General features: G+C 39.9%; 1 protein-coding gene across 1 annotated transcript in view; it reads left to right on the top strand.

Annotated features, from left to right (window-relative positions):
• COL9A1 (collagen type IX alpha 1 chain) overlaps positions 1-27,242 on the top strand; it is a 93,851-nt gene that overhangs the window by 6,377 nt on the left and 60,232 nt on the right. The window contains exons 2-10 of the mRNA XM_044253899.1: positions 2,118-2,191; positions 3,370-3,447; positions 3,585-3,717; positions 9,329-9,725; positions 22,753-22,836; positions 23,590-23,610; positions 25,093-25,167; positions 25,504-25,539; positions 25,663-25,725. Of these exons, the coding sequence (XP_044109834.1) occupies positions 2,118-2,191; positions 3,370-3,447; positions 3,585-3,717; positions 9,329-9,725; positions 22,753-22,836; positions 23,590-23,610; positions 25,093-25,167; positions 25,504-25,539; positions 25,663-25,725 (961 nt within the window). The remainder of the gene's footprint in view (positions 1-2,117; positions 2,192-3,369; positions 3,448-3,584; positions 3,718-9,328; positions 9,726-22,752; positions 22,837-23,589; positions 23,611-25,092; positions 25,168-25,503; positions 25,540-25,662; positions 25,726-27,242) is intronic.

The raw sequence follows: 27,242 nt of genomic DNA, 5'->3' as shown, positions 1-27,242 counted from the left end.
ATGACAGGGCCCTGTGGAGAGCCCCAAACAGCAGGAAAAAATGGATGTCCCAATGCCAGGGGGAGACAGGTAGGTCATGAGTGGAAAAGGAAAGGGGAACAAGTGGTGTAGATGTTCAGGTTTACCTGGTTCTCAGCTCATCAGGGGAAACAAATTCTCCATCGAACTAAGGAAAACTGATGAGGAAAGGATTTTTTTTAAAAGAACAAACAGAAAATAAGAACTAATGCCATTTATTTTGCAATCGAAAAATGAAATTGTTTAAAAATTAAATACATTTCAAGAAAACAACACTTCACACTAGATGCCAAAACACACTAAGATCATTGGATCATCTGAGCCTGAAAGTCTTTGTTTTGGAGTGGACACTAGTGTGCCCCAAGATGGGACAAGAAGCACACCAACCATCCCGAGCGGATGGGGTAGAGGCTCTCTCTTGAGTACTGAGGTTCTGGGGGAAAGGATGAGTTTGCGTAACATGGCGCTAATACAAACCTTTCTCTTCAGGTCTGTGCTCCTTTTAACATGCTCTCAACTTGTTTGTAGAGGATAATAAGTTGCTTATTTCCCAGGATATTGTGCTTAGCTCTGGTAATTATAGAGTTTAAGAAGAAATACAAAATAGGGGGCTTGATGTTACATTTTACCAAGACTTCTAGCCATGAAATATAGAAAACTAGCATGTCTCAGGTAATTAATTAGCTGTGCAACTTTGAGCAAATTACAAGTTACTTTATTGTCTCAGTTGTCTCACCTGTAGAACAGGAATGATTTTAGTACTTTATAATATTCTGAGAATCAAATGTTATCAGGCTTCAAACTTTTTCAATAGAGGGAGGCAAATAGTGAAGTTATATTAGCTATAATGATGATGATGGGGAATAATGGCTGTTCCCCTGAGCCAGGCATTAGACTTTCTTCTATGTGACCTAAAAACAATTGTTTTAGGTAACTATATTCAACCCACTTTTTATCCAAGGCGACTGAGTTACAGACAGATTGACTAACTTGCCCCCAAAGATACAACTAGTACGCTTCAGAACAAATGGAGATTCAAATCTAGGTTGGCTGTATTCCAAGGTACCCATGAGTTCCCACATCTCTACTTTCCAGTGAGCACCTCTTTACCGCAGTCCTCTAAAAGCATTCACTGTATTCCTAGAGCAGTTCTAAAAGCTTCCACTGTATTCCTATAGCAGCTTGCTTGAGTTTTTCTGGTGAATGTCTCCACATCCTGACTTTTTTTCTTTTCAGTAAACTTTCCCTTGCTAATCCCTCCTTCAGTGTAACCTTGTTAGTTTTGAGGACACACCCCTGGCTAGGCCTGGGCTCACAGGGCCTCCTCTTCCCACCCCTTCCCTCTGCTGTGGTTTAAAGTGTCACTAGATGCCTCTGGTTCACTCCCTTTGCTTTAAGTACTTACAAGGGCAGGAGGAACCAAGGCTGGGCCCAGGACCCATTAGTCCAGGGGTGATAGCGAAGGGGCCTTGGGGGGGAGCACTGACCCTCCCTCCCCACACACCCCCTTTAGCACTGGGACTGTTGGCAGAAAAGAAAACCAGTTGGGAAAATGAAGATTTTCTGGTAAGACCCTGACCTTGGAAAGGGTGGTGGGGAGACTGGGTTGGAGCCCTCAGAACCAAGGGTCTGTGTTTCTGCAGTGGTGGTAGGATAAGAGGAGGTGAGAGAAGATGGGAGAAGGGAGAGGAGAAGAAGAAAAAGACCCAGACAGAGACACAGACGGAGAAAGACAGGCAGACAGATGAGAGTGAGACAAGAGAACAAGCATAAGAGACAGGAGACAGAGCAAGGAGAAAGAGAAGAGGGAGAAATACTAAGATAAAAGAAAACATAGACGAGGAAATAGATGTAGAAATGGTGAAATAGGTAGATAGAAAGTAAAATAAAGCAAACAGCAGTTTCATGATTGTTTTAGTGCAGGAGCTGGAAATGTGAGAATCCATTAAATCTCCCAAGATTTCAAAGTCAAGTGGAAAAAATAAACTATAGTGAGATTTGATCACCTACATTAATCGTGTTTACCAGATATCAAAATATTTAAGTAGTCCCCATCTGGAGGGATTCTTATTTGAGTCATTGTCTTTTCTCCTTTTCAGGAAAATTCCAGTTTTCTTCTTTGTATGCAGTTTCCTGGGATCTTGGGCATCTGCTGCTGTCAAGCGTCGCCCAAGTAAGGGCCACAGTTTCTGGATTTTGAAATATCACTTGTTCCCAGAAAGGATCAGGCAGGGCTGTGGCTGAGTGAGGACTGAGTGAAGCATCCATGGTCCTCCACAGCCTCACCCTTCCATCCTGCTTTAGCCAGGGGATTGCTCCGTGGCTGGTTTTATGGGGTCAGTGTTGGGTATAGAAGAGAAGTCCTGGCTGTGATCACAACTGGCAGGAAAGCCCAAGCTGGGTACTCCAGTGCCTTGCACAGTACCTACTTGGTTCACATGGTGATTGGTAAGGTTGGGTGGGTGGACCAACAGATGGATGAATGGCCTGGGGTCAGTGGAGGTGTAAAAACTATTTTAATATACTGGGATGGCTGAGCCAAAACTTGTAGCTGGAAAATGCTTTTTCTGAAGTCTAGGAAGTCTCTGTTGTCAGATCTGTCTCAGCAGGGTGCTGGGGTTGGACAGTTACAAGAAGCCTTCTTAAAAATCCTTCTCCCTGCAACTTCCCACCTGTGTAAGGAGCACCCAATTTAATTCTAGAATTTCTCATTGAATTAAGGGTTTAATCATTTTTATGATTCTTTTCTTTTTTTCATTAGTTTTCCCCATTCTAGGATGCGAGCAAGAGTCTAGTTGGGACCCTTTTTTGATCTTTTGGAATGAATTTGTAAAATTAAAACACCCTATATATTTTATTTTGGATTAACGAAATCCAAGTATCCCTGCAAACTCCTCTATTTAACAAAGATTCCTAAGAACCCCACTCTCTAGAAGTCCCATTAACTGGCTCAAGACTGGCTCTGGATTCTCTTAGGAATCCTAAAATTTGTGGTGTTTAAGGAATATTTTCTAGTCCAAGCCACCAGAAGTTTCCCAAACAGGCATCTGACACCATGCCATTCAGAACACGGCACAGCTCTGGTTCCAAAAGGAACAAATTCCCAACTTCTGCCAAAGGAACATTTCCCAGTACAAATTATTAAAACCTTCCACCTTGTTTCTCTTCCAGGATGAGTTGAAGATAAATTAATTATAATCATAGAATCATAGAGTTAAAGTCAAATACATTATAAGCAAGCTATTTGGCATATTCTCCTCCTTTAAATAGTTGTTCAGATCTTGTTGTTATTGATATATCTTCATGGTCCTTGTAGGGGTTAGGGTAGGATGACATGCTACTCTTTTGCAGGGTTCCCTGTTAATTCAAATTCTAATGGTGGAAATGAACTCTGTCCAAAGGTCAGGATTGGCCAAGATGATTTACCAGGCAAGTAGCCTTATATCATATTGAAAATGCATGCTTTCTATAAACTTACCTGATATATTCTATTATTTGGGAAGGTTGTGGAAAGGAATATAACCAATCTCATTTTAGACTTTTTATTCTGTGTTCCCCTTCTGTAGGCTTTGACTTGATTTCTCAGTTCCAGGTAGATAAAGCAGCATCTAGAAGAGCTATTCAGAGGATAGTGGGATCCACTGCATTACAAGTGGCTTACAAATTGGGAAATAATGTAGACTTCAGGATTCCAACAAGGTATACACAAATATTTTATCTAATTATCTGTCTCAAATGCATTTTAAAAAATGAAAAGCTATGCAATGTTAGAAAATCTCATGCTCAATGCTTCTTAGATCACCAATTTATTTGAAGATGAAGAAATTTATTTACCCGTCTTCAGGGTTCAGTGTCTAAATATGTGAATACTCTTCATGTTTTCAGTATGTAATTTACTTTTCATTCCAAGAAGCAAAAAATCACTGAAACCATTATACATTGATTCAGGACATGTTCTTATTACTTTGCTCACTGTTTTTGTGTATTTGTCTGGTTTTGGCTGAAAGGACCCTCTGTGAAAAGTGCCAGAGGTTAAGCATAAATTTAACTAGGAACCGTGGAGTGGTTAGAAGACTCACAATGGTGCTGTTCAAACGTCCTAGTGCTGAAATTGAACCACACTTCTACTGTTTGGCTCCTGGCAGGAATCAAACAAAAGCAAAACTAAAATAATGATCACCGAAGCAATGCTAGTGATAATAATTTAAAAATCCTCTGCTTTGTTTACCTTCCTCTCTAGAACTATGTTTTTTATCCTTTAAAATATTTTTAACTGTGATGCTTTAGTGTATGTAAGTGTTGAGTCAAGCCATTGTTATGAATGAGCTTCAGGATTTTCAGTTTTATATCATTTAAATACCATAAATGTAATTATCATGATTATTGTATGTTTTAATGCACTGCAAAAAAATACTGAATTAAGTTTCCTTTGATAGATGAATAAGAAAATTAGGGCTTTGATAAAAATTAAGTTGTAAATAACGATTATTTAGAACAGTAAAAGAGTATTATAAAAACTCTAAATGTGGGTTACCTGGTGGCTCAGTGGGTTAAAGCCTCTGCCTTCAACTCAGGTCATGATCTCAGGGTCCTGGGATTGAGCCCCGCATCAGGCTCTCTGCTCAGCGGGGAGCCTGCTTCCCCCTCCTCTCTCTCTGCTTACTTGTGATCTCTCTCTGTCAAATAAATAAATAAAATCTTTAAAAAAAAGCTCTAAATGTTTATATATAATCATGAGAATTTGGTCAAGTTAGAATATTTTTATATATACCAGACTGCAGATAGAATTTCGTATTTTGAATATAAAAACCATATTTTTCTAAATATGAACTATATTTTATAAAATGACAATAGTGCACTGCATAAGCTCTTTTTCTAAATTTACTAATTAACATTAAATCTCATCCTCATCACAACCCTGCAGTAGAGACATTATTATCCATATTTTATGAAAGAGGAAACTGAGGCCAGAAAATTTAAGTTACTTACATGAGGTCCCAGGGTTAGGATGTGCTAGGAAGATGGAAGTTCAGGCAGAATGGTACTACAACCACTACTCAATACTGACCCTGAAAAATTATTCACAGTCGGAAAGATTACAGGCATGATAACAGCTACTGACTTTTAAAAAAATTTTTGCTTGTGTTTTTTTTTCATGCAGTGAAAGGCTAGTTGTGTTCTTCTTCTTCTTCTTCTTTTTTTAAGTAGGCTCCATGCCCAGTGTCTAGCCCTAGATGTGTTCCTAAATAAGCTTTAAAAAACATCCATTTTTTTTCTTTAATAAAATAAACATGATGCAAGACCCCCTAATGCTGACCTAATTCCCTTTTCTATAATTTGAGGTACAATCTGGACTGTCATTTACTCTAAGTTCAGGTACTGACCAACTTGAGGTCACATCAACCTGTACCTCCTGTTCATCTTTGCTGTTGCTTTTCTCTAAGTGCCTAGAGCTGTCACTAAATATTTTTCACAAAATATAACCAATGTCCTGTATTCCCTATTTCCTTGATTCCCTGACCCTCAAAGACTAAAAAACTCTGACTGACAAAAGCTTATTATAAGATGAAAAAAGAATTAGGGAGGAAGTAGAAAAAATGAGGAAAAAGAAATAAAAAAAAGGAGGGGAGAGCCAGAGCGTTGAAATAAATGGAGTCGTAAATAGGTAATAAAGTGTACTTTTGGGCAAGTACTTACACTATCTTTGTTTCAGTCCCTTCAGCATAAATCAAGAATGATAACTGTGTTGTAGATTTGCCACGAAGAGCAAATGTTAGTAAGTCGGAGAGGGTTTGGATAGAGCCTAGCACACACAGTAGTATTAGTTAAATATTCATTCAATGAGTAGAGAGTACTAGAAGGAGAGGGTGTGTGTGCAAATGGGAGCCTTTTCTCCTTAGTGGGTTTTTTTCTTTTCAAGCTGCCCTCCCAGTCCTACTGATTCAAAAACTGGGTGGCAAGAAAAGCAGGGACTGGAATTGCTCTCAGAACATGCAGGGAGTAGTCTCGGTTTAAAGGAAATTTCTATTCTGGAGAACATAAGTTCTGAGGGAATGAAAAAAAAAAAACCTTAACAGGATTTTTTCATGGGAGGGAAATGAGAGTACGGTGTATAAGGCTGATGTGATAAAGTCAGAATTTACCCTCCTATTTTCAATTTTTTGAAAGATTCTGAGACATATTTTTTACTGCTTTTTGTTCTTTGTTTAGACATAATAATATCATATTCTCAACTCAGATTTATAAACATTTTGTATTTGTTTACCTTAACAAATATAATTCTTGGTTCTTTTTTGGGTTAAGGTCATAAACAAATGTTTCAAGGTCTAGTCTCCTTATCTTTTATTCAAACACTTAGAGTTCTTCTTTTAAGGTACTCTGTGAAGATTGTAACATAATGAAATAAATCATTTATAGATCCAGCTTCTTTTACATTATGTATGCTGTCAAGTTTACTTATCGATGTGCATAGCATCTTTGCAAGAACAGAATTTCAGGTGTTCAAAAAAGACAATGCTACTGACTGCTATGTAAATTAGACTTGTGAGGACTTAAGACCTTAAAAGGTCTTAAGTGTGTATACATACAGATACATTTTGTGAATTTGTACACTAAAAGGAATTTTCTTTTTTTTTAAATTTATTTGACAGAGATCACAAGTAGGCAGAGAGGCAGGCAGAGGGAGAGAGAGAGAGAGAGGGAAGCAGGCAGGGAGGCTGATGCAGGGCTCGATCCCAGGACCCTGAGATCATGACCTGAGCCAAAGGCAGAGGCTTAACCCACTGAGCCACCCAGGCGTCCCCTTTTCTTATACTGACAAATTATATTACCTAATTTAAAAGACTAACATGATAATCTTGACTATACTTATATATACATATACAAACATATATATATTATCTTCATTCACATGAAGAAAGAGAACAGATGGATGCCTTTGATTTAACAATGTGTCTATAAATGAACTGTTCTTCTAGTAACCTCAGTTACCAGCTCATTAAAAAAAAAAAGTTTTTGGCATTACAGAACCAAGTCAGAGATAAATGGGGGACATTCTATTCTATCCTACCTTCAATATAGTCTCTTTGTTTATTTAGCAGGAAAGATGAGATGGAGTATAAATTGGGAGAGATTCCTCAGTCAACCTCAAAATCTCTTTGCAGAAGAGTCACTTAGACAAGTTACTGTGACTAGTGGAATCCAAGCAAAATAGATTTGTTTTATCTAGGGACTGATGAAATTCTACAGTCTTGCTCAGTGGATCTGTAAGCAAATATATAAGTTTACAAAAAACCTAAAAAAAGTATACTTTAAGGAAGAGAACAAAACATTAAGATTCATCTTTCTTCTGTGAAGGGCTCATCCTCAGCAATAACTATATTTGGACAACAAAGAAGAATAAATTCTTGAAGCATCTGGTTAAAACCAGATCACTAAATGAGAAGAATATTAAAATAACACATTCATAATTTAAGGGGATATTTGTTAAATTTCAACATTGAATAAAATTTTTAAAACTTATCTCCTAGCTCCAAGTTAATTGAGGTCAATTAAGTGAAATGTATGAACTTCTATAAGGTTTTATAATTATAAAGTAGGCAACATATTATACTGTCAACAGTGAACCTTTGCTTCTTCTCTAGAGGTTAGTCTGGCATATGCATATTCTGAAAATCTTAAAGTCAAAGGAAATATTTCAAAATCTATATTAAAAGTAAATATCAAATGTAGACATCTTTATTCTCGGGAAATAGTTCTTGCACACATTTTTTCTTCTTTAGCTCCAAACTGAATTTTTTAAATGTATGTGTTAAAATCTCCTGTATACTTTTTAAAAAAAATATTTTCTTTATTTGAGAGACAGCAAAAGAAATCAGGAGTCGGGGGTGAGGGCAGAGGGAGAAGGAGAAGCACACTCCACTGAACAAGGGACCCAGTGTGGGGCTTGATCCCAGGACCCTGAGATCACGACCTGAGCCAAAGGCAGATGTTTAACTGACTGAGCCACCCAGGCACCCAAAACCTCCTGTATATTTGACAAATACTTAATAAATTAAAAACTTTGCAATAAGTATAATACATATCACCAGTGATCATTTAAAAATGTGTAGTGACAAAGGAATTCACCCAATATTATAAATAAAAACAAAGTAGTTTGAGACATAAATTTTAAAAAAAGTACTTGGATGCTCAAAGGGTGTTCTGATTAAAAGCTTCATATTTTTGTTATTTTTATAAAATCAGCAAAGCAATGAAATTTGTTGACATAGTTGACCCATTTTACTGAAGGTGTACAAAATTACTTGCAGTAAGTTATATGTTTGTTTATGATATTGTGAGGGATGATTAAGTTTCATAAAGTCAAAGTAAAGATAGAAAATCTTAGTAAGTTGAATAATTTCACTTATTGGTAAACATTCTTGGAACTGAATAATTTTTTGGTTTAGAAATTCTTGACCCCCAACAATGTATTTTGTTGCAACTGGCAGTGACACATATGCCAATATAATAAATTTATGTTATTCATTTTGTAACAAATCAAATAAGCATCTACTTAGATATTTCTTCTTGCCTTTTTCTTTTTTACTTTCACAAGATGGGGCTCTTTAACAGGAATTTGACCTGAAGGAAGGTTATTCAGGACTTTGAGTCCTGGTCCATAACTATTTTCAGAAATGTCAAATATTATTATTTACCAAACAAAATTAATGGCATCTAACATGCTCAGTGTGAAGGAGGTTCTCAGGTTTATAGTGACTGAATCTCAAAATGCATATGTGGGTCTAGGATATAATTGTGGAGGGAACCACCCAAGCAATTGTGGAAATAACAAACACTCCTAACAATGTACTATATTAAAATTAAGAAATTTAAAAGCTGCTATAATTAAAATGGCTTTATTAACTAGTAGAGCTGATTTGGATTCCAAATGATCTCTTCTTTAATTTGTGAAAGAAATGTTGCCAAGAACCTTGTAAGAATATGTTTTTTGGCTGAGATGGAATTGCTGAACAGGAGCTCTTTAGGTAGCATCAATAGTAATATTATTGGGGTTATGTGGCATTGGGAACCCTCCTTAGCTGTGAGGAAGGGTTTTTTTTTAAAGTGTATTTTAGGATGAAGCATTAACGTACATGAATGATTGAACTTCTCTGAAGGTTTTTATGGACAGTCATGAAAGAACAGAGCATGGTTTTTAACACTGTAGTCTTTCTGTAGGTCTAGAATCTAAGAAAGCATAAGGGAATATGGTAATATGCATGGGTACAAAAAACAAGACTTTTATTTACTGTTTTAAAATTTTACTCAGGCATTTATATCCCAGTGGTCTGCCTGAAGAATACTCCTTTTTAACTACTTTTCGGATGACTGGAAGCACACTTGAAAAGAACTGGAGCATTTGGCAGATTCAGGATTCCTCAGGGAAGGAGCAAGTTGGCGTGAAGATTAATGGCCAAACAAAATCTGTTGCATTTTCATACAAGGGACTGGATGGAAGTCTCCAAACTGCAACCTTTTCAAATCTGCCTTCCTTGTTTGATTCCCAGTGGCATAAGCTCATGATCGGTGTAGAAAGGAGTAGTGCTACTCTTTTTGTTGATTGCAACAGGATTCAATCCTTACCTATAAAGCCAAGAGGCCAAATCGACATTGATGGCTTCGCTGTCCTGGGAAAACTTGCAGATAATCCTCAAGTTTCTGTTCCGGTAAGTATAAAACCATACATGACGGTCGCTTAAAACAAAACTGGATTGCTTAAAAACTAATACTTCAGGTATCTTTGATAATCATCTGAACATCTTAAGCAATGAATAGTTATTCATTTTCAAAATTCATTCAACCACTTACTCAAAAAGCATTCAGTGCCTGTTTTGAGCACAGAGCATGTATCAGATGAAATGGGAAATCAGAGAAAGTCAAATAAATGGCTCCTGGTCTTGAGGAATTTCACGTCTACTTGGAAAATGCTACATGCTGACCTGGACCTCCCAGAATCCTTCAGAGGCAGTGTAAAAGAACATAATACTGGTGTGGTACACACTGTGTATAGACAACTAATGAGAATATTCAAAGTAAGGCTAAGACAAATGGTGGATTCAGTAAGTCAGGAGTCTGTGCTTCTTGAAGGCAATGAACCTTGAAACAGAAGGATCTGCACAAGCTGAGGAAAAGGGCATTAAATGAAAAGGAAGTGGAGAATGAGTGGACCCAATCCAAGGTCTGGAGACCAGTTGGTTTGGATGATATGCCTATGTGAAAATGAGTGTGTGTGTGTGTGTGTGTGTGTGTGTGTGTGATGAAGGGAAGAAAGGTAGCAGATTCTAACTGCAGGGCATGAGAGAGAAGGTTAGGAAGCCATATGGTGTCTGATTAACAAGAATGAAAGCATATAGATGGTAAAATACATAGTTAGAAGTAGGTCTTGCATGACATTATAAAAGTAAACAATTTTAGAACTCTGTTCAGGATTTTTCTGTAGAATTCCATGGATATAAAGGTTAGGAATTATGTAGTAACTGAAGAGTTGTACCAACTAATACCATATAGTTCTACCATTTTGAATTGTTCAGCTTTCATTGAATACTTTAAAAGGGTATTTTATAATGTTATTACAGGAATTTAAAAGCATATCTTATATGGTAAGTATTATTTGGGAGGAAATTACAGAATTTAGAGTTCAATAAACTATGGATGCCAACATATTCTCTCTCTCTTTTATATAGAACTGTTACATTCTAGTCACAAAACATATCATGGCATGTAGCAGGGTGATACAATGATTTTGAATTGTTTCCAAAGGAAAAAGGTTATCAGGCACTCAGTAATGGAATTGTTCAAGTAACTTATTTTCAAGGGAAGAACTGTGATTAGTGTGAAGGGTAGTGTGAAATTTCTATATTCTGTGATGGACAGGAAGCAATTTGTAACTGCCACATTACTGCTCTGGCTTGTAGACACTTGAGAAACTATTTCTTCAACTAATGAGTTATCACACTTCAAGTGTCTGGGTTAAAAAGCCAATGGGACCACTATTATGCCATCTTGAAATTTCATGCAGTAAGATTGCTGCAATGGCATGGGATAGGTTTGCAGACAACACCAAATTTCTACAGCATCTGTGTCATTTCTGGACCATGGGTAAGGGCAGGGAGACCTTAAGGCACCTCTGTAGTATAATGAACATCAATCAATCAAGTATGTGCAGAATTGATTTGTTGATTCATTGGTCTTGAAAGACACCTCGTTTTTTTTGTAGTTTCAAGTTTTTATTTCAATTCCGGTAGTTAACGTACAGTGTCGTATTAGTTTCAGGTGCAGAATTTACTGATTCATCCCCTACATGCAACACCTGGTGTTTATCACAACCAGTGCCCTCCTTAATCCCCATCGCCCATTTAATGCATCCCTTGTGAAACACTTCAAATCACTGTCATTCTGGATGTGAGGACGTTATTAAACTCTTTGATTGCCAGAGTGGTAAAGTCTCAATATTACTCCAATATATTATAATCTAGCCAATAATGCTATAGCTGATTGTAGGTTTTCTGCCAAGTCTAGTTTCATATCAGAGTGGAGACCAGTTAGGACCAGTTATCCTCCATTTTATTCTGCCACGTGCAGGCATGCAACAAAGAACCTGGTAGCTGATATTATATTTTGCCTCTGGTCCACCAAGGAGCTTTGCAAAGTCAGTACACTATAGCCAATGTTAAAAGTAATTGAAGCAGGCATGAACAATTTTTTTCCTTTATACTGAGTTTTCACTCTCCCACAAGGAAAGACAAAAGAGACTTGAACCTAAAGCTTCATTAAAGTTTCATATTTGATATATAGTGGTGGGTAGTAATAATAACTAAAACAGGTCAAGGTTATAGGCCAAAAAAATCCTATTTATGTCCAAAGACTGACAGTGACAATGTCAAACTCAAACTTGTCACCAAAATGTATTCCTCAGTTTTTACCCTATATTAGACAAAGAAATAGAACATTCTATGTAAGGAAAACCCATTTATGCTATTTAAGCATCTTAATATTCTTAACATGCCAATTTAAAGTTTCAAAAATGCTTTCATTCTCATTAACTTATTTATCCTTGCAACAATTTTTTCCCAATTTATTTATTTTCAGAAAAACAGTATTCATTATTTTTTCACCACACCCAGTGCTCCATGCAAGCTGTGCCCTCTATAATACCCACCACCTGGTACCCCAACCTCCCACCCCCCCGCCACTTCAAACCCCTCAGATTGTTTTTCAGAGTCCATAGTCTCTCATGGTTCATCTCCCCTTCCAATTTACCCAAAAGCACATACCCTCCCCAATGTCCATAACCCTACCCCCCTTCTCCCAACCCCCCTCCCCCCAGCAACCCACAGTTTGTTTCGTGAGATTAAGAGTCACTTATGGTTTGTCTCCCTCCCTATCCCATCGTGTTTCATGGATTCTTCTCCTACCCACTTAAGCCCCCATGTTGCATCACCACTTCCTCATATCAGGGAGATCATATGATAGTTGTCTTTCTCCGCTTGACTTATTTCGCTAAGCATGATACGCTCTAGTTCCATCCATGTTGTCACAAATGGCAAGATTTCGTTTCTTTTGATGGCTGCATAGTATTCCATTGTGTATATATACCACTATCCTTGCAACAATTTTTTAAGATAGCAAGCACAGATTATCTCCCTTTCTCCATTGACGATGTACCTTCAAGAGGGCTTCCTAGTTTGTAAGAAGCCATGCTATGCATAAAATTTTTAATCTACCTATTTTCTGCTGTGCAAACTCACTTCCCTTTGAGAAAAGAAAAATATGTATCACCACATATTCTTTTCGAAGCATTTCCTCCCTTACATTTTTTTTTCCTCACTTACATTTTGGAAGGCATTTGTGATTTGTGTAGACTTTTCAGAATTTACTTTGCAGGACAAACAAAATAAATGCTCTTTTTTTTTTTTAAAAAAAAAAAGAAGGAGGATTATACACTATAAAACATGTTCTCACACCTAACCTACTTGGTTATGGATTTAGTAGACTTTCATCATGTGGCTATATACTAAATATACAAAGTTAAATAATTCACAGATCTTGTCTTCTTCAGTTCAGTCTCTTGAGAGTAAGGGGTTGAGATAAGTAAACAATGACAACACGACATGATAAGGGTTATCGTAGTGAATGGAAGCATATGGAAGAAGGTCCCCAGTCTGATCAGGCCAGGGAGGCATGAGAGTGGAGGTCAATCATGTTTACTGTAGAAGATGATGTTTGGAGAAACCCTGGCGCTGAATGAGATTATCCAGGAGAAGACAGTGTCCAGTGTTGTAGGAAGAGAGGCTCTCATTTGGGCATTCCCACATATATAAATCCTTTCAAGTTTTGTTAGTCTTTCCACACTGCTCCTTACTTTTCTAGACTAGAATAGTCAAATACTCATACAAGTTCCCAAAGTCCAAGTTCAAGTGCCATGAGTTGACCCTAAACCCTTGTTTTTATTTTTGTTTTATGTTTTTGACTTCTCACCAGTTTGGCTGAAATCTGAAGTTGCTAGCAATTACTGAAGCTCACTAGTGACCATAAATCCCTTAGAAAACTTAAGAGAGTAATGAATAACAGTATCCATGTATTTTGGGAGGTAGAAGTATACTTATAGGGCACCCTTCTCTCCATCTGGAGACAGCAAATAGTCCATATTAATGCGTGAGAAATTTTATATTGGAGTGAACTGTGCCACTAACATAAAAACAATAAGGAAGAGTATATTTTTCAGTTTTTCTCCATGAAATTGGATTCTTTCTAATCTTTGACATTCTAGATTAATTGAATACTTTTCTCAGGATTAACACTGGCTTTTCTTTAGCAAATAAATCAAAAGCAAACATCCCTTCTAAAGGTATTAACAAATGTCAAAAGGTAGCCCTAGGAACTACATAATAAAAAATGCAATTCAAAACAACATTTGATGGAGCACTAATGCTGAAAGACTCATTTATATTGTACTTGTTTGTGATTTTCTCATATCTATCCTATCTTGTGTACCTTTCCCTTTTCTAAATTGGAGAAGGAAACCAATTTCAAGAGGTTTTTCATAAAGCTTGCAGTATAGCTGCTCACGTGATCTACAACTCAAACACCTTCTCATCATTCATGGTTATTTAGTGGGCTCAGAGCATTTTATATTTTTTCCCAATGTACTGCTGTAATACATTGTTAGTTTGATTTTAAAGCAATAAATCCCATATTTCCTATTCTCCTTTGTGCCCATATTTTAGGATGGTGCCATTTATCCCACTGCAAAGCTCAGTTTTCTGGCAGCATACCATAAAAACATGTTATTTTATGACAGGTTCTTTATTGTTTGTTGTCAGCATGATTGCCTAGGAGAGTTATTTGGTACAGCTCTATTAGAAAACAAAGTTAGCCTTTCTCCTTTTTCAGGGATGTACATTCGGGGTTTGGGCTTAAAGCAGGATACACGTTTATGTGGCTTTACAAATACATGATTTTTCAAGACCTTTTTCTTTTTTACCTATGCTTATTCAAAATAAGCCAATGTGGAAAATAATCAGAAGATAGAGTATCTTTAAAAGTATATTTCAAGAGTGCCACTCTTTGTTGTTAAATTCAGAGAAAATGTGAGAGCAGATAGAAAGAACTGTCAAAACTAGTGATAGAGAAGCTATCTGTCCTTTTTTCTCTTCCATAGAATTAAATCACAAATCTCCACAGACAGAAAGAGTGTAAGTTTCATAAATGATAAGATGGGAAAATCAACTATGAGGTTGTAGTTAATGTTCTTTTTGGTATTTAAGAAATATTGTAGAAAAGTTATTTTTCAGTGATTTAAGAAATGCATACTCTCTGCTATGCATAATAGCTAAACTATTAGGTTTGCTTATTAAGTTGTTTTTTTTTTGACAAATACACCTTTTACAAACACTCTTTCACATGTAAGTATGAAATAAATACAAAAGAAATAGTTATGTTATGTATACATAACTGCAGGAAATTCTCTTTATAACACTTTGGCGTGATTTGATGGAATATTTTTGAATACTGACTGTGAAGACAATTTTTTGGAGATAAAATCTAGTCGGCTGCATTGTAAACCATATTAACAATATCAGCTGGATTTTCCACTAGGTGGCAATGAAATGACAAGCACACAGGAAAAAAAAATCTACTAACGTAGGAGGGGCTATAATCAAAGGAAGGGATTATGGATAACTAGAATATAAACAAAATGAGGGTCAAACTTACTTTTAGTGGAAAATTGAAAACACTAAAATTTTTTATTGGCCTCAGCTATGCTCATACTGTTGCAATAAAAAAAAGTCAGTGATATTAGTTTTTCTATTTCTATTAAAGTGTATATGGGCTAAAATCATAAAGAAATCTTTGTTATATAGACTGGATGGTTGTAAGTCAGGAGATTAATTCAACATTATTTTTCCTCCTCTTTGTGTTAATCTCTGTGTGTTTGGTTTCTTTGGTTACAGTGTGGTATCAATGGAATCATGGACTCTTAAGGCTAGAGGAAACTTTGATTGTTATCTACTCTAAACCTCTAAGTTTACATGTGAAGAAATTGAAACCCAGAGAGGAGAAGGTCAAAAGTCAATACTATCAATTGATAAATACTATCAATTCGTAGTTCACTATATTTCATTGCATTTTTATATATTCATTAATTAACATTTGATAACTATTTATTAAACATGTTACGTTATAGGCAGAAATTAAAGCTCCAGTGGAGTTTATGTTCATTCTGGGGAGAGGAGGTGGATGCAAATGGATAGATTAGTAAATGTATATAGTATGCCTGGTGTTCATGAATACTGTGGAGAAAAATGAAGCAGGAAACTGGATGCCTGGAGAGAAGGCTTCACTGAGAAAAGAACATTTTAACAGAAACCTGAAGGGGCTGTGGGTATTAGTATGTTGTTCTCTGAGGGAGGAGGGTTCTAGAAAGAGAGAATATGGAGTGCAAAGGGACTGATGTTGGTACTGTCTGCTATGTTTGAGGAGGGCATGGAGACCTGGAGTGAGACTGAGGGAAGCAGCCAATGAGCCTGGAGAGGTACCGAGATGACGTGAGGGTGGGGAAATTGTGTTAGCACTTTGGCTTTCATGCTGTGTGAGATGGGGAACTCTTTTTTTTTTTTTTTTTAAGATTTTATTTATTTGACAGAGAGAGGTCACAAGTAGGCAGAGAGGCAGGCAGAGAGAGAGGAGGAAGCAGGCTCCCTGCTGAGCAGAGAGCCCGATGCGGGACGCGATCCCAGGACCCTGAGATCATGACCTGAGCCGAAGGCAGTGGCTCAACCTACTGAGCCACCCAGGCGCCCCGAGATGGGGAACTCTTTGATGGGTTTGGTCAGACAAGTAATATGTTCTCGTTTTTTGGAAAATATCTCCTTGGCTCCTGTTTTGGCAATATAATGTAGGAGGAGAGAAGGACAGAACACTTAGGGGCACAATAAAGGGAGACCTTTAGAGACTACTGCAATAACTCAGGCAGGGGCTGGTTTTGGTTTGGAAGGGGGCAGTAGTAATGGAGATGGTACCAGGTGGTCAGATCCTGACCCATTTTGAGGATAAAGTAAACAGATCTGAAGTGTAAGAGAAGACAAAATCAAGAGTGGCACCAATATTTTTAGACGGATTAATCAGAATTATTTAGTTACCATTTACCAAGATGGGAAAGATGATGGGAAGAGCAGGTGTCACTGAGACTATCAAGCGTTGGTTTGGAATATCCAAGTTCGGCCAGGATTTTTTTTTTTTATTCGAACAATCTTTTATTATCACAGTAATAAGGCTTTGCAGCTTGAAGGAAGTTCCAGACAAGATAATATAAAAAGAAACATGAATCCGTGTTAAAATTTTGCCAAATCTGTCTCCATTTTGATGGGCTTATTCATAAGGTTCTAAAAATAAGCTTATGGTTCCTTTAGAATCAAATATTACAGTAATGCAAACCTAGAATTCAGCTTTCTCTCTATAAAAATGATGCTTACTTGGAGGACTTCACTTAGTAAAAGAGAAGTAAGTTGCTAGAATTAAGTTGCTAAGAACTAAGTTATTTTTAGTAAAATGTTGTGAAAGTTCACTCTTTTAAAAAAATTTTTAAATTTTTTTATAAACTTACACTGTATTATTAGCCCCAGGGGTACAGGTCTGTGAATTGCCAGATTTACACACTTCACAGCACTCACAATAGCACATACCCTCCCCAATGTCCATAACCCCACCACCCTCTCCCTACCCCGCTCCCCCTGGCCCCCCTCAGTTTGTTTTGTGACATTAAGTGTCTCTTATGGTTTGTCTCCCTCCCGATCCCAGCTTGTTTCATTTATTCTTTTCTTACCGCGCCCCCCGCATTGCATCTCCATTTCCTCATATCAGGGAGATCATATGATAGTTGTCTTTCTCCGATTGACTTTTTTCACTAAGCATAATACATTCTAGTTCCATCCACGTCGTTGCAAATGGCAAAATTTCATTTCTTTTGATGGCTGCATAGTATTCCATTGTGTGTATATACCACATCTTCTTTATCCATTCATCTGTTGATGGACATCTAGGTTCTTTCCATAGTTTGGCTATTGTGGACATTGCTGCTGTAAACATTTGGGTGCACGTTCGGCCAGGATTTTGATCACCCTTAAGGCACCTAAGAGAAGATGCTGAGGAAGCAGTTAGTTATGTTCTTCTGTGTTCAACAGGCAGGCCCAGCTGGGAACAGAACTCTAGGAGTTGTCAGCACATATGTGGTATTCAAAGCCATGCAGTGAGATGCATCACTGAGAGATGAATGCAGTTGATAAATTCTAGAACTGAACTGTGAACCAACCAACATTTAAAGGTTGCTGAGATGAGGGAGATTTGGCCAAAGAGACCAGAAAGCGTAGCCTGTGATATCGGAGAGGATCAGGAGATTTTGGTGCCCTAAAAGTCAGGGGAAATAGAATTTTAAGGAGGATAGAATGGTCAACTCACTCAAATGTTGTGGACAGTTCAAATTAGATGAGGGCTGAGATTTGATACTGGATTCAGAAACCCAAGAGAGTGGTTTTGAGAAAAGACCTGTTGGGAGTATTGGGAGTGAAATTCAGTTGGAAAGGTTTTGGGATGGCATCTGAAGGGGGATGTGGCATGAGAGGATGATTTTTTTTTTTAAATGGGCACATAGCTGAGGATGCCTCACCATGGCTAAGGTGTAAATTCCTTTATGCTCTACTAAAGAAGCCTCTTTCTGACTCGAAGGATCGGGCATTTATTGCCACATGAATCCCCTGGAAGTGCCCTATTAAATTAGGCCACCTTTCCCCATCCACATCCCTGGTGCAGAAACATCTTTGATGATGGTCCACTAACTAGCTATCCAATGCTACTCAAATTCCTTAGCTTAGAATTCAAAAGACAGAAACGTCTAATGTCTGCTGTTTGCCCCAGAGAGTCGAATCCCTTCTGTACACATCACTTCCTCCTCTTGTGCTGTGTTCCTATTACCTCTTCTCTTTAGAACTCTACCTTTACCCTCCCTGTCTCTGCTTACGGGCATCACAGCTGCTCTGTAGGGCGTCTCTCACATGCTACAGGTTAGAAGATCCTCTTGCTGATGACCTTAGCCACGTCGTACATCAACTTCGGTACTATACACCGTCAAAAGCAGTTTTTGGCCTGGATGATGCCCTACGTACTAAACATTTTTGTGTCTTCCATAGTTTCTAGCTCAAAGTGCATGAGTGTGTTATGTAAAGATACACTGGATAAAAAGATGAACAAAGTACTACAGGCCAGGTCTGCTAACTCTAAGTCGGCTGCTCTTTCCTTCCACTGTTCTGCCTCTGCCCTTGGACTGGTTCAGAAGACTGCCACCTGCTCATAGTTAATGACAATTCTTAGCACTATGTCTGGAACAGCAGGGCCCAGTCTACAGAGAGTCGGGGAAATTTCTGAGTTCAGGGCAGCTCAGGGCCTCCTGCTTGGCAACTAGGAAGCCTCACTTGGAGGAGGTCCCTCATGATGGTAGAAATCGACACTTTGGCATAAACTGAAAAGAAAAATGAGATCTCAGAGTTCAAGTATTTCTTTAAATCTTTGTTGCCACTGAGTAGACAAAAACTTAATGAAACATTTCTCCTGTTTAAAAAAAACCTTATCTTTGAAGAGCTAGTTTTTAGGTATTTTTATACTTGTAAAATTTAAACATAATTCGGTATGCAAAAAAATCAAGTCTTGTGCTATTCTCATTAATACTGAACCAAGTTCTACAGGTTGCCATTAGAATTCTCTCAGGAGGAAAAGACAGTTGTCTGCCATTAGTTTTGCTTAATTTTTATGAAAAGCTTAAATACCTTATTAATTTTTCTCAACAAACTAGAAAAATAAGTAGAAATCACTAGTGCTATTAGAAGGGTAGAGAGTTGGTGCCAAAATTCCTTGTTCCAATGTGTTGTCTGCTGGACACTACTCTGGCTTAGGGGATAGAATTATACCTTAATGTTCTATAGGAAAGAATTGGATAATGCCAAATCTGGATGACATCAGGCATCTTACACTCGCACAAGTCAGTTCTTCCTGAGACAATGGTGATGTATTTTATGTTGAGAAGAATGAATTGTGCTAGGGCATTCTGTTTAACTGATTAAAAAAAAAACTTTCTTATTTCTCTATTTGTATTTTTCTCAAGTCTTACAGACTATAAACTCATTAGGGGGAGGAGACTATCTTTGGTTTCCCTAGAATATTTCCCTAGCGCATGGCTTATATCAGGACTTCAAAAATGTTAACTGAAGGACTGAATTAAAATATTCGTCACATCTATTTTGTCAGTGGGTATTCAAAGAGAACAGTGATTCCAGGTATGAAGATGAGAGACGTATGGAAATCAGCATTTTAGATGTGTAATGAAAGTGACTTTCAGTAAGGAACTCTGCCAATCCTCCTTCAAAATAATTAACATGCAAATTGGAATTCATATTGCATGCCAAAAAATGTTGTTGTATAGATGATTATTAGTGCGTAGGTGGTGTTTATGTGGATGCACAGATGTGTGCAGAAACCTTTGATCTGTGTGGCACTCTGAACAACCCAGTCTGTATTCACAGATGAATTACATTTCACTCCCCCATTATCCTGTGCCACAATTGCATCTTGCATATTTAAGCAGGTGTACCCATTTATCCAGAGAGAATTACATTTTTCTGAAAACAGCTTAATGAATTACTTTGCATTTACAATAAGTAACTTTAATGAAATATCTAAACAAAGGATATAGGTTTCCTGGTTAGCCATACAATTAAAGTTTCTCAAGATGATTAGGCTATGAATTTTTTGAGAATCAAAATATAAAACATATACAATGCATGCCTAGTGTGAATTTCCAATTCACAAAGGACTTAGTGAATAAAATATTTGAATGGTCTTTCTTATTTTGAGAGTTGGGGGGAGATACTTTCTCTTATTCCAGTAATATTTTTATCTAATCATTGAAGAACAAGAATTATAGCCCTCTTTCTTATTTGATACTTTATTATACATATACACAGGTATATGTGTCTGCCTATAGAATTAGTTGTCAGTTTTTGAAGAAGCATTAGAAATTTGCTTTTGGAAGTATATGCATAATACTCATGCAAGCAGGGAGAGGTCTAGCTTCTTAGGGAAGTTCCTTAGTCTTGTTTTGAAGTTTTCTAGCAGATGTTGGACGTAAGCTTACAAAGATTTAATTTCTAGATCATTCTTCTTTTCTATTCATCTTTAATACAAATATTCAATCACCAAATTCCTTGGTTACTGGCTTAGAAAATGATGGCTCTTTCTGGAGATGGATTATTCTTGGGGGAGGCTAAGTAGAGGAGTTAGAGAAAGCCCTTCTTTTATGATTAGGCCCATTTGGAATACCAGCTCTGTCTTTTACTAGCTGTGTGATTTGTGATTTCACCTCTTTGCCCCACTTTACTCATGTGTGGACAGCTTCAAAGTGTTGTCTGAGGCACAGCTAGGTATTTAGTAGTCATGAAGGAGAAGGCTGTCCCATTCTTTCTTTTATCTTCTTATTAAAATTTCCACTTCAGTTAAGAACAAAACTAAAGTAAAATCCTTCCCAAGCAAATGAGACTACTCTAATAAAGATAAAGTATTTGACAAAGTGATGTGCTTAGCTCTAAGATAATTGTGTGGCTTGAAAAGCAGTTCTTTTGTAGGATGTCAGTATACTATTGTTAAATAATTCATACCACGAATACACAATTTTCATACAATTTATAGAGAACTGTCCATCTTAAAATATATCTTGGTTTAGCTGTTCACTTTCTTTTCATCCCACTTACCTCATTTTTCCAGATATCCATGTTTTCTGGAAAAGAGCCATGGAAGGGTTGAGAGCAACCAGGACTGTTAGAATCATCTAAGAAGAGATACAAATGCATGAATCTGACAGCCTAGTGTCTCGTTTTTACCCCTTTATAACATGAAAAACTTCCCTTGTTTGACTTCCCTTCATTATGGGTAGAAGGGAAGGAGTTCTTCCTTCATCCTCTCCAAATCTGATCTTTCCTTCAGTAACCTCAATTCTGGATGTTTCCATAAAAATGGAAAAAAAATGTATCTAACTTAATGCTAGATCCAGCAGATCCAGAGATCTTTTGGCAGGTGGGATGAAGTGTAAATCACTAGTGGATAAAAGAAAACACATAATGATTTAGATTTGGGACCTTGATACTTAATTAGACATTTGTGTAATGCCACAAGAATCAACTGACCAAGAAATACAGATCTGATTTGAGGTGACTAGCAAGGAATTTCCTCAGTTTAAGAATATGGGCCAGAATGGAGGTGCTGGGTACTGTGTGTATATATATATATATATATTTTTTTAACCTTGTCACCTGAAGTCTTCAGCTTCAGACCTGGTCACTCTTGCGTTGTAATGTTTCTCTCCTATTGCCTTCTTTCTCTCTTAACACCTGTTAAAATGTAAGAACAAGTTCTTACTTATTCAGGGCACATTTGGATTTCAAGTGTCTGAAAACCTTATATTTCTTCAACCAATGAATGAGATAACACCAAATTTAAATGTTTTCTATTCTCTTGTTTTTTCCCCTGAGTTCTAGATTTTCCTCTCATTCCCTCCATTTCTAGTCCTTTCTGTTTCCATTTTAAGCTGTGAATACTCCATGGAGAATGTCTTCTCTAGCATGCAAATTTCTTGTAGGACTGGATTTTCTTTCCTCTCCTTTTTCCTAGGTGGCACCTCTTTGGCTGTCTCTGTCTCTAATCTTTTCTCATGTAAACTCTTAGTGCATATGTTCTCTGTGAAGTTCAGTAGGCCTGGGTTCCAATCTAGACCCTCACACTGGCTTGTGACTTGGCCAGTTCCTTGTTCTCACAGGGCTTCCTTTTAATAGAATCTGCATCTTGAGGATATGGAAGGACAGAAATGGAAAGTCGGTGCCAGGGGTCTGTTCCTGCCAAGGGCTGCGCTGGAACACTACAGAGCTAGACCTCTACATTCAATCATCACAGAAACCTGGGAAGGGCTTCCAGCCCACTTCCATTGTTTAATCTGTATTCAAGGAACAAGAGTAAAGGTCCTTCGAAGTCAACCAATTCAAAGTGGTCTCCGGTCACTTAACAACTGGACCACACTTACAAATTTATCTCTCGCTTAAATGACCTGCTTCTGTCCTCCAAAAGAATCTGAATGGACTGTCTGCTGTCTTTCCCCAGTTTGAACTTCAGTGGATGCTGATCCATTGTGACCCACTACGCCCCAGGAGAGAAACTTGCCATGAGCTGCCAGTCCGAATAACTGTGAGTCCGCTGACCACCTGCAAAGGACACTTCCACCTAGCCTACCTCCCACCAGCTCCATAAACTCCGCACCTCCTCACTCTTTTAGAGTTCAGGCTTTACTGTAGGAACCAGATAGATATGAAGGAAGCACAGGTGCCACCTATGCTTGCCACTTCCACAGCCTGGCAAGTAGAAATCACCTCTGGGTGTCTGGTCCCCCTTGGGAGGCTCCTCACTGCTCCTCCCCCAAACATCTCCCCGAGAACCCTGGCTGTCCATTTGCCGCCCACAGTGGACAGCGAGAGACTACACTTGGGTGGAGAGGCAGAGGTGTGCTTTCAGGCCTTGCCTGTGTGTCGGCGGGGAAAGGGTTAAGGGGGACTGTTGTCATTCTATCCGTCCTCCAGCCCGCTAGCTCTCCTCCAATCCCCAGGACCCTCTCCAGGGCCATTCATAAACAGGAGGAACGTACGCCTCCTGGCTGGGCACCTTTGCAAAGACTGACTACTCCCGGGGGCACTTTTTGCGGGGGAGAAGAGCCACTTTATGTGTGTGACGTGTCCGGAAGCCTAGCGGGGAGGCAGGAGGCAGAGTCCGTCCAGGGGATTAGCAGAGGGTGGCGGGCATGGCCTGGACGGCGCGGGATCGAGGGGCCCTAGGGCTGCGACTGCTGCTGTCTGGGCTCTGCTTGTGCATGGCTCAAGTAAGTTGTGCGCGAGTGAGGGGGGTGGGGAGAGCCTTCTCACTTTCTCCCTGTCTTTTCTTCTCCAGCCCAGCGAGACCACCGACCAGGTAAGCGGAGGGCGAGAAGCGCTTGCATTTTCCAATGCACCTAGGGAAAAGTGGAGGAACAGCCATCGCGGGAGCTGTGGGGAAAGGCGCAGAGCCTTCCCTGGGCTCTGCAGCGGTGTTCTCCCTCCAGCCCTGAGCACCTGCAGCGAGTACCGTTGGAGTAGGGGACCCTAGATGACCCTGAGTTGGGGAAAGGCATCTCCTTCCCCACCTGGGCCTCCAAACTGCAGACTGAGGTTGTGAAGGCCACTAGTGACTGGGGACCGGCCACTAAATTTGGGCGGTTTACCGGGTTGCTTAACTCCCCCACCCAGCCGCTCTTGGTTGCATTCAAGAGCAGGCCTTTCTGGAGGAGGCGGGAATTCAGACTAGCGGCGCTGAAGCTGCCTGTCAGCTCCACCAGCCCACGGTGGCAGCATTAAACCGCCAGCCCCCGCTAGCTGTGCCCGCCGCTATGGGATTGGAACCCGGCGGCCTTGGCTGGCATCAGTCAAAATTTCAGCAATTTCTCGAAGGCTCCAGCGTCTCCTCCCTCCCGCGCGGGAGAGGACCAGGCGGGGGCGGGTGAGCCCAGTGGCGGTTTGAGGTTTCACTTACAAAGACCCCATTGTAACCTGTCTGGTCATTGGAGTTTACAAAAACAAAGTTTCCTTGATGAAAAAAGCTCCCCCCACTTTTTTCTTTTTTTAAATTAGAAGAGAGAGAGAGAGAGGAAAAAAAAAAAAAATCTCACATTCCCTAAGCCACACGGTCACACTATTTTCAGTCGCCAGTATTCCCTCTAGCACCATCAAAGCTTAGCTGTTTGCAAGCGATAAAAGCGGTAATACCCTAGGGTCAGTCTGAAATTTGGTGTAGTTTTAGAACGAGGCGCAAAGACCTTATGCAAGAGAGTGTCAATGCAGGTAAATCGAAATGAGGCCAGGCCCTCCCTGGGTTTCAAAGCTCTTTTGCCCCAATCCTCCCCAGTTTTCCTCCAGTATTTCTCCCTGATTTCTACTGGATGTAGAAAGTTTTACAAAACGATCCTGAAATCGATCTGGGTTGGAGCGCCTCCGTTCTGAACTGTTCCATTTTAGCCAAAACACCTTCCATTACTGATCAAACCGTGATGATGAATGGCCACCATTTTCATTACTAAGTCCCTTAAAAAAAAAAAAAAAAAAAAGAGGCGTCAGGCCCTCCCTTCTTCAAGACCCACCTTTTGGTTTAATGGTCCCTCTAGGGGTGAGTCCGTGTGACCCCAGCGCCCATTTTAGGGCCTAGATTCTGCTCTAACCACACTAGTGAGCCTCATTCAGAATGTGGCGGAATCAAAGAAACCTGGGGTGGTTTGGGAGTTTCATACTCTTTCCGGATTTCAAGACTCTGTCCTCCAAAGCGAAGTGTTCTTACCAGGTGGAGGTGGGGGCCTTAGGACATGACGCCAGTTTCTCCTTGTTGCCCAACGTGCTCCATTAACCTGTGTGCTGTTTTTGTCAGAGAGGTCCCCCGGGCCAGCAGGGTCCCCCCGGGCCCCCGGGTCCCCCTGGAGTTCCAGGCATCGATGGCATCGACGTAAGTTTCTATCTGCAGTCCTCTGTTCCTCTAGTCCCGCCTTTTCCTACCCTTTCTCCATCGGAATGGGTTTTTTGATGGGGCCAGACACCCGCCGTCCAGAGGCAGGCTAGGGCATAGGTGAGAGTTGGGTTGGATCCTCTCTAGAAGCTTGGGCACTCCCGGAGGGATGAGGTAGACACATCCAGTTGTCTCCGCTGGTCAAGAATCTCCGCCATTTAGCTTTACCCCGTCCCTGCCCCAGAGGTGCGTGGTGAACACGCGTGGGAGTCTCCCAGCTGGGTCCTCAGCGCCTCCCACTCACGGACTACTCTTGCCTTTTCTGCTACCCTGCAGGGTGACCGAGGTCCAAAGGGTCCCCCGGGCCCCCCGGTAAGTTGATCAGCGCATTCGCTCTTTGTTTCTTTCCTTTGGACGTGGTTTGCAGCCGTGTGAGTCTCAAGAGTCTCAACTTTGGATCTTTCTCTCTCCTGGCCTCACCCCCTCCCTGCTCAGGGTCCTCCTGGAGAACCCGGCAAGCCAGGAGCTCCCGGCAGGCCAGGAACGCCCGGTGCAGACGTGAGTAGGCGCAGGCGCGCGCACTGGGGAGCGGGCGCGGAGTTGGGCGCGGGGTTGGGCGCGGCGGAGCGGGCGCGGAGTTGGGCGCGGGGTTGGGCGCGGCGGTGGGCGCGGGGACAGGAGAGACCTGGCCATACGCTGAAGGCCTGCAGGCTGCGGGAATCCACGTTGAAACAGGGCTGTGGCCCTGAACTGGGCCTTGTACTCCCCGCGTGCCGTGGAGGCGGCAGTTTCTGCAAAGGGTCCTGTGAAGGTGGACATAGCTCGCGCCCCGCTGGGGAGAGCACCCAGCGCCGGCCTTCCCTGCTCTCAGAAAACCCTCCTGGGTACCCGGGGCCTGCCCCTAACCCTCCATTCCTTGCTCACTGCCTGAGCTCTCAGCCCAACTTCCTGGCACAGGCGGTGCTGGAGGAAGAGGAAGGCTCCGCTGGGGCTCCCCTGGGGCTCCCCTGGGGCGCCGCTGGGGCTTTTGTGTGGTGCTTTTGCAGCATGCTCAACATACTACAAATTCTTTACCTTTCGTTGTCAGGTTATAAAGACAATGCCTGGTTTTGCTTTATAAAATAATTCCCCCATTTAAATAGAAATTTTGGATAAACAAATGAAACTGCTTAAAAATCTTTAGAAGTACAAGGAGTTTTTGTCGTGGTCTGTAGTTGCAGAATCGTAGGAAGACCTCTGTGTATGTGCCAGTCTTTTAGGCATTTCCTACAACAGAAAGCTAACTATACTAAGCAAAAAGTTAACTATACTAATGTACATTTGTGTAGAACTTTTTTCATCAAGTGCAGTCACAAACATTATCTCCTTTAACCTTACAATAACCTGGAAGGCAAGTTTGGTTAATATTCTCCACAGATAAGAACACTGAATAATTTTGAGGACAAGTAGTTTCCTCAGGGACCCAGAGTTATTTAGTGGCTAAGATAGCGAAAGAAACTAGATTTCTTCGGGGCGCCTGGGTGGCTCAGTGGGTTAAAGCCTCTGCCTTTGGTTCAGGTCATGATCTGGGATCCAGCCCCGCATCAGCCTCTCTGCTCTGCGGAGAGCCTGCTTCCTCCTCTCTCTCTGTCTGCCTCTCTGCCTACTTGTGATCTCTGTCTGTCAAGTAAATAAGTGAAATCTTAAAAAAAAAAAAAAAAAAAAAAGAAAGCTAGATTTCTTCATTTTTACACACACTCTCTTTCCAGATAGTTTTGTCTCATGTGGCTACAAATGAGTATCTTAAATACGTGAATAATCAGAGGAAATAAGAGAGGAAAAGATTGATACCTCATTTTTAGTATCTGAATTCCTGGCCAAGAAAAATGATATGGGTAATTCAATGAATCATAAAAATAATATATAATTGATACTTTGTAATTATTGGGAAATATTGGTACGGTTCCACCAGATTTTGACATGGAGCCCCAGGGGGCTTACAAAATTCTGACTTACTGTACTCTGGCTCATTTGACATTTTAAACACATCTTTTACCTTAAATTGAGACTAGACATTGAGAATAGTGAAAAATGAG

This window comes from Neovison vison, chromosome 1 (genome assembly GCF_020171115.1).
Source record: "Neovison vison isolate M4711 chromosome 1, ASM_NN_V1, whole genome shotgun sequence".
Taxonomy (NCBI): Eukaryota; Metazoa; Chordata; class Mammalia; order Carnivora; family Mustelidae; genus Neogale; species Neogale vison.
The sequence above is the reverse complement of the archived record's forward strand: the minus strand, read 5'-3'. Positions and strand labels throughout refer to the sequence as shown.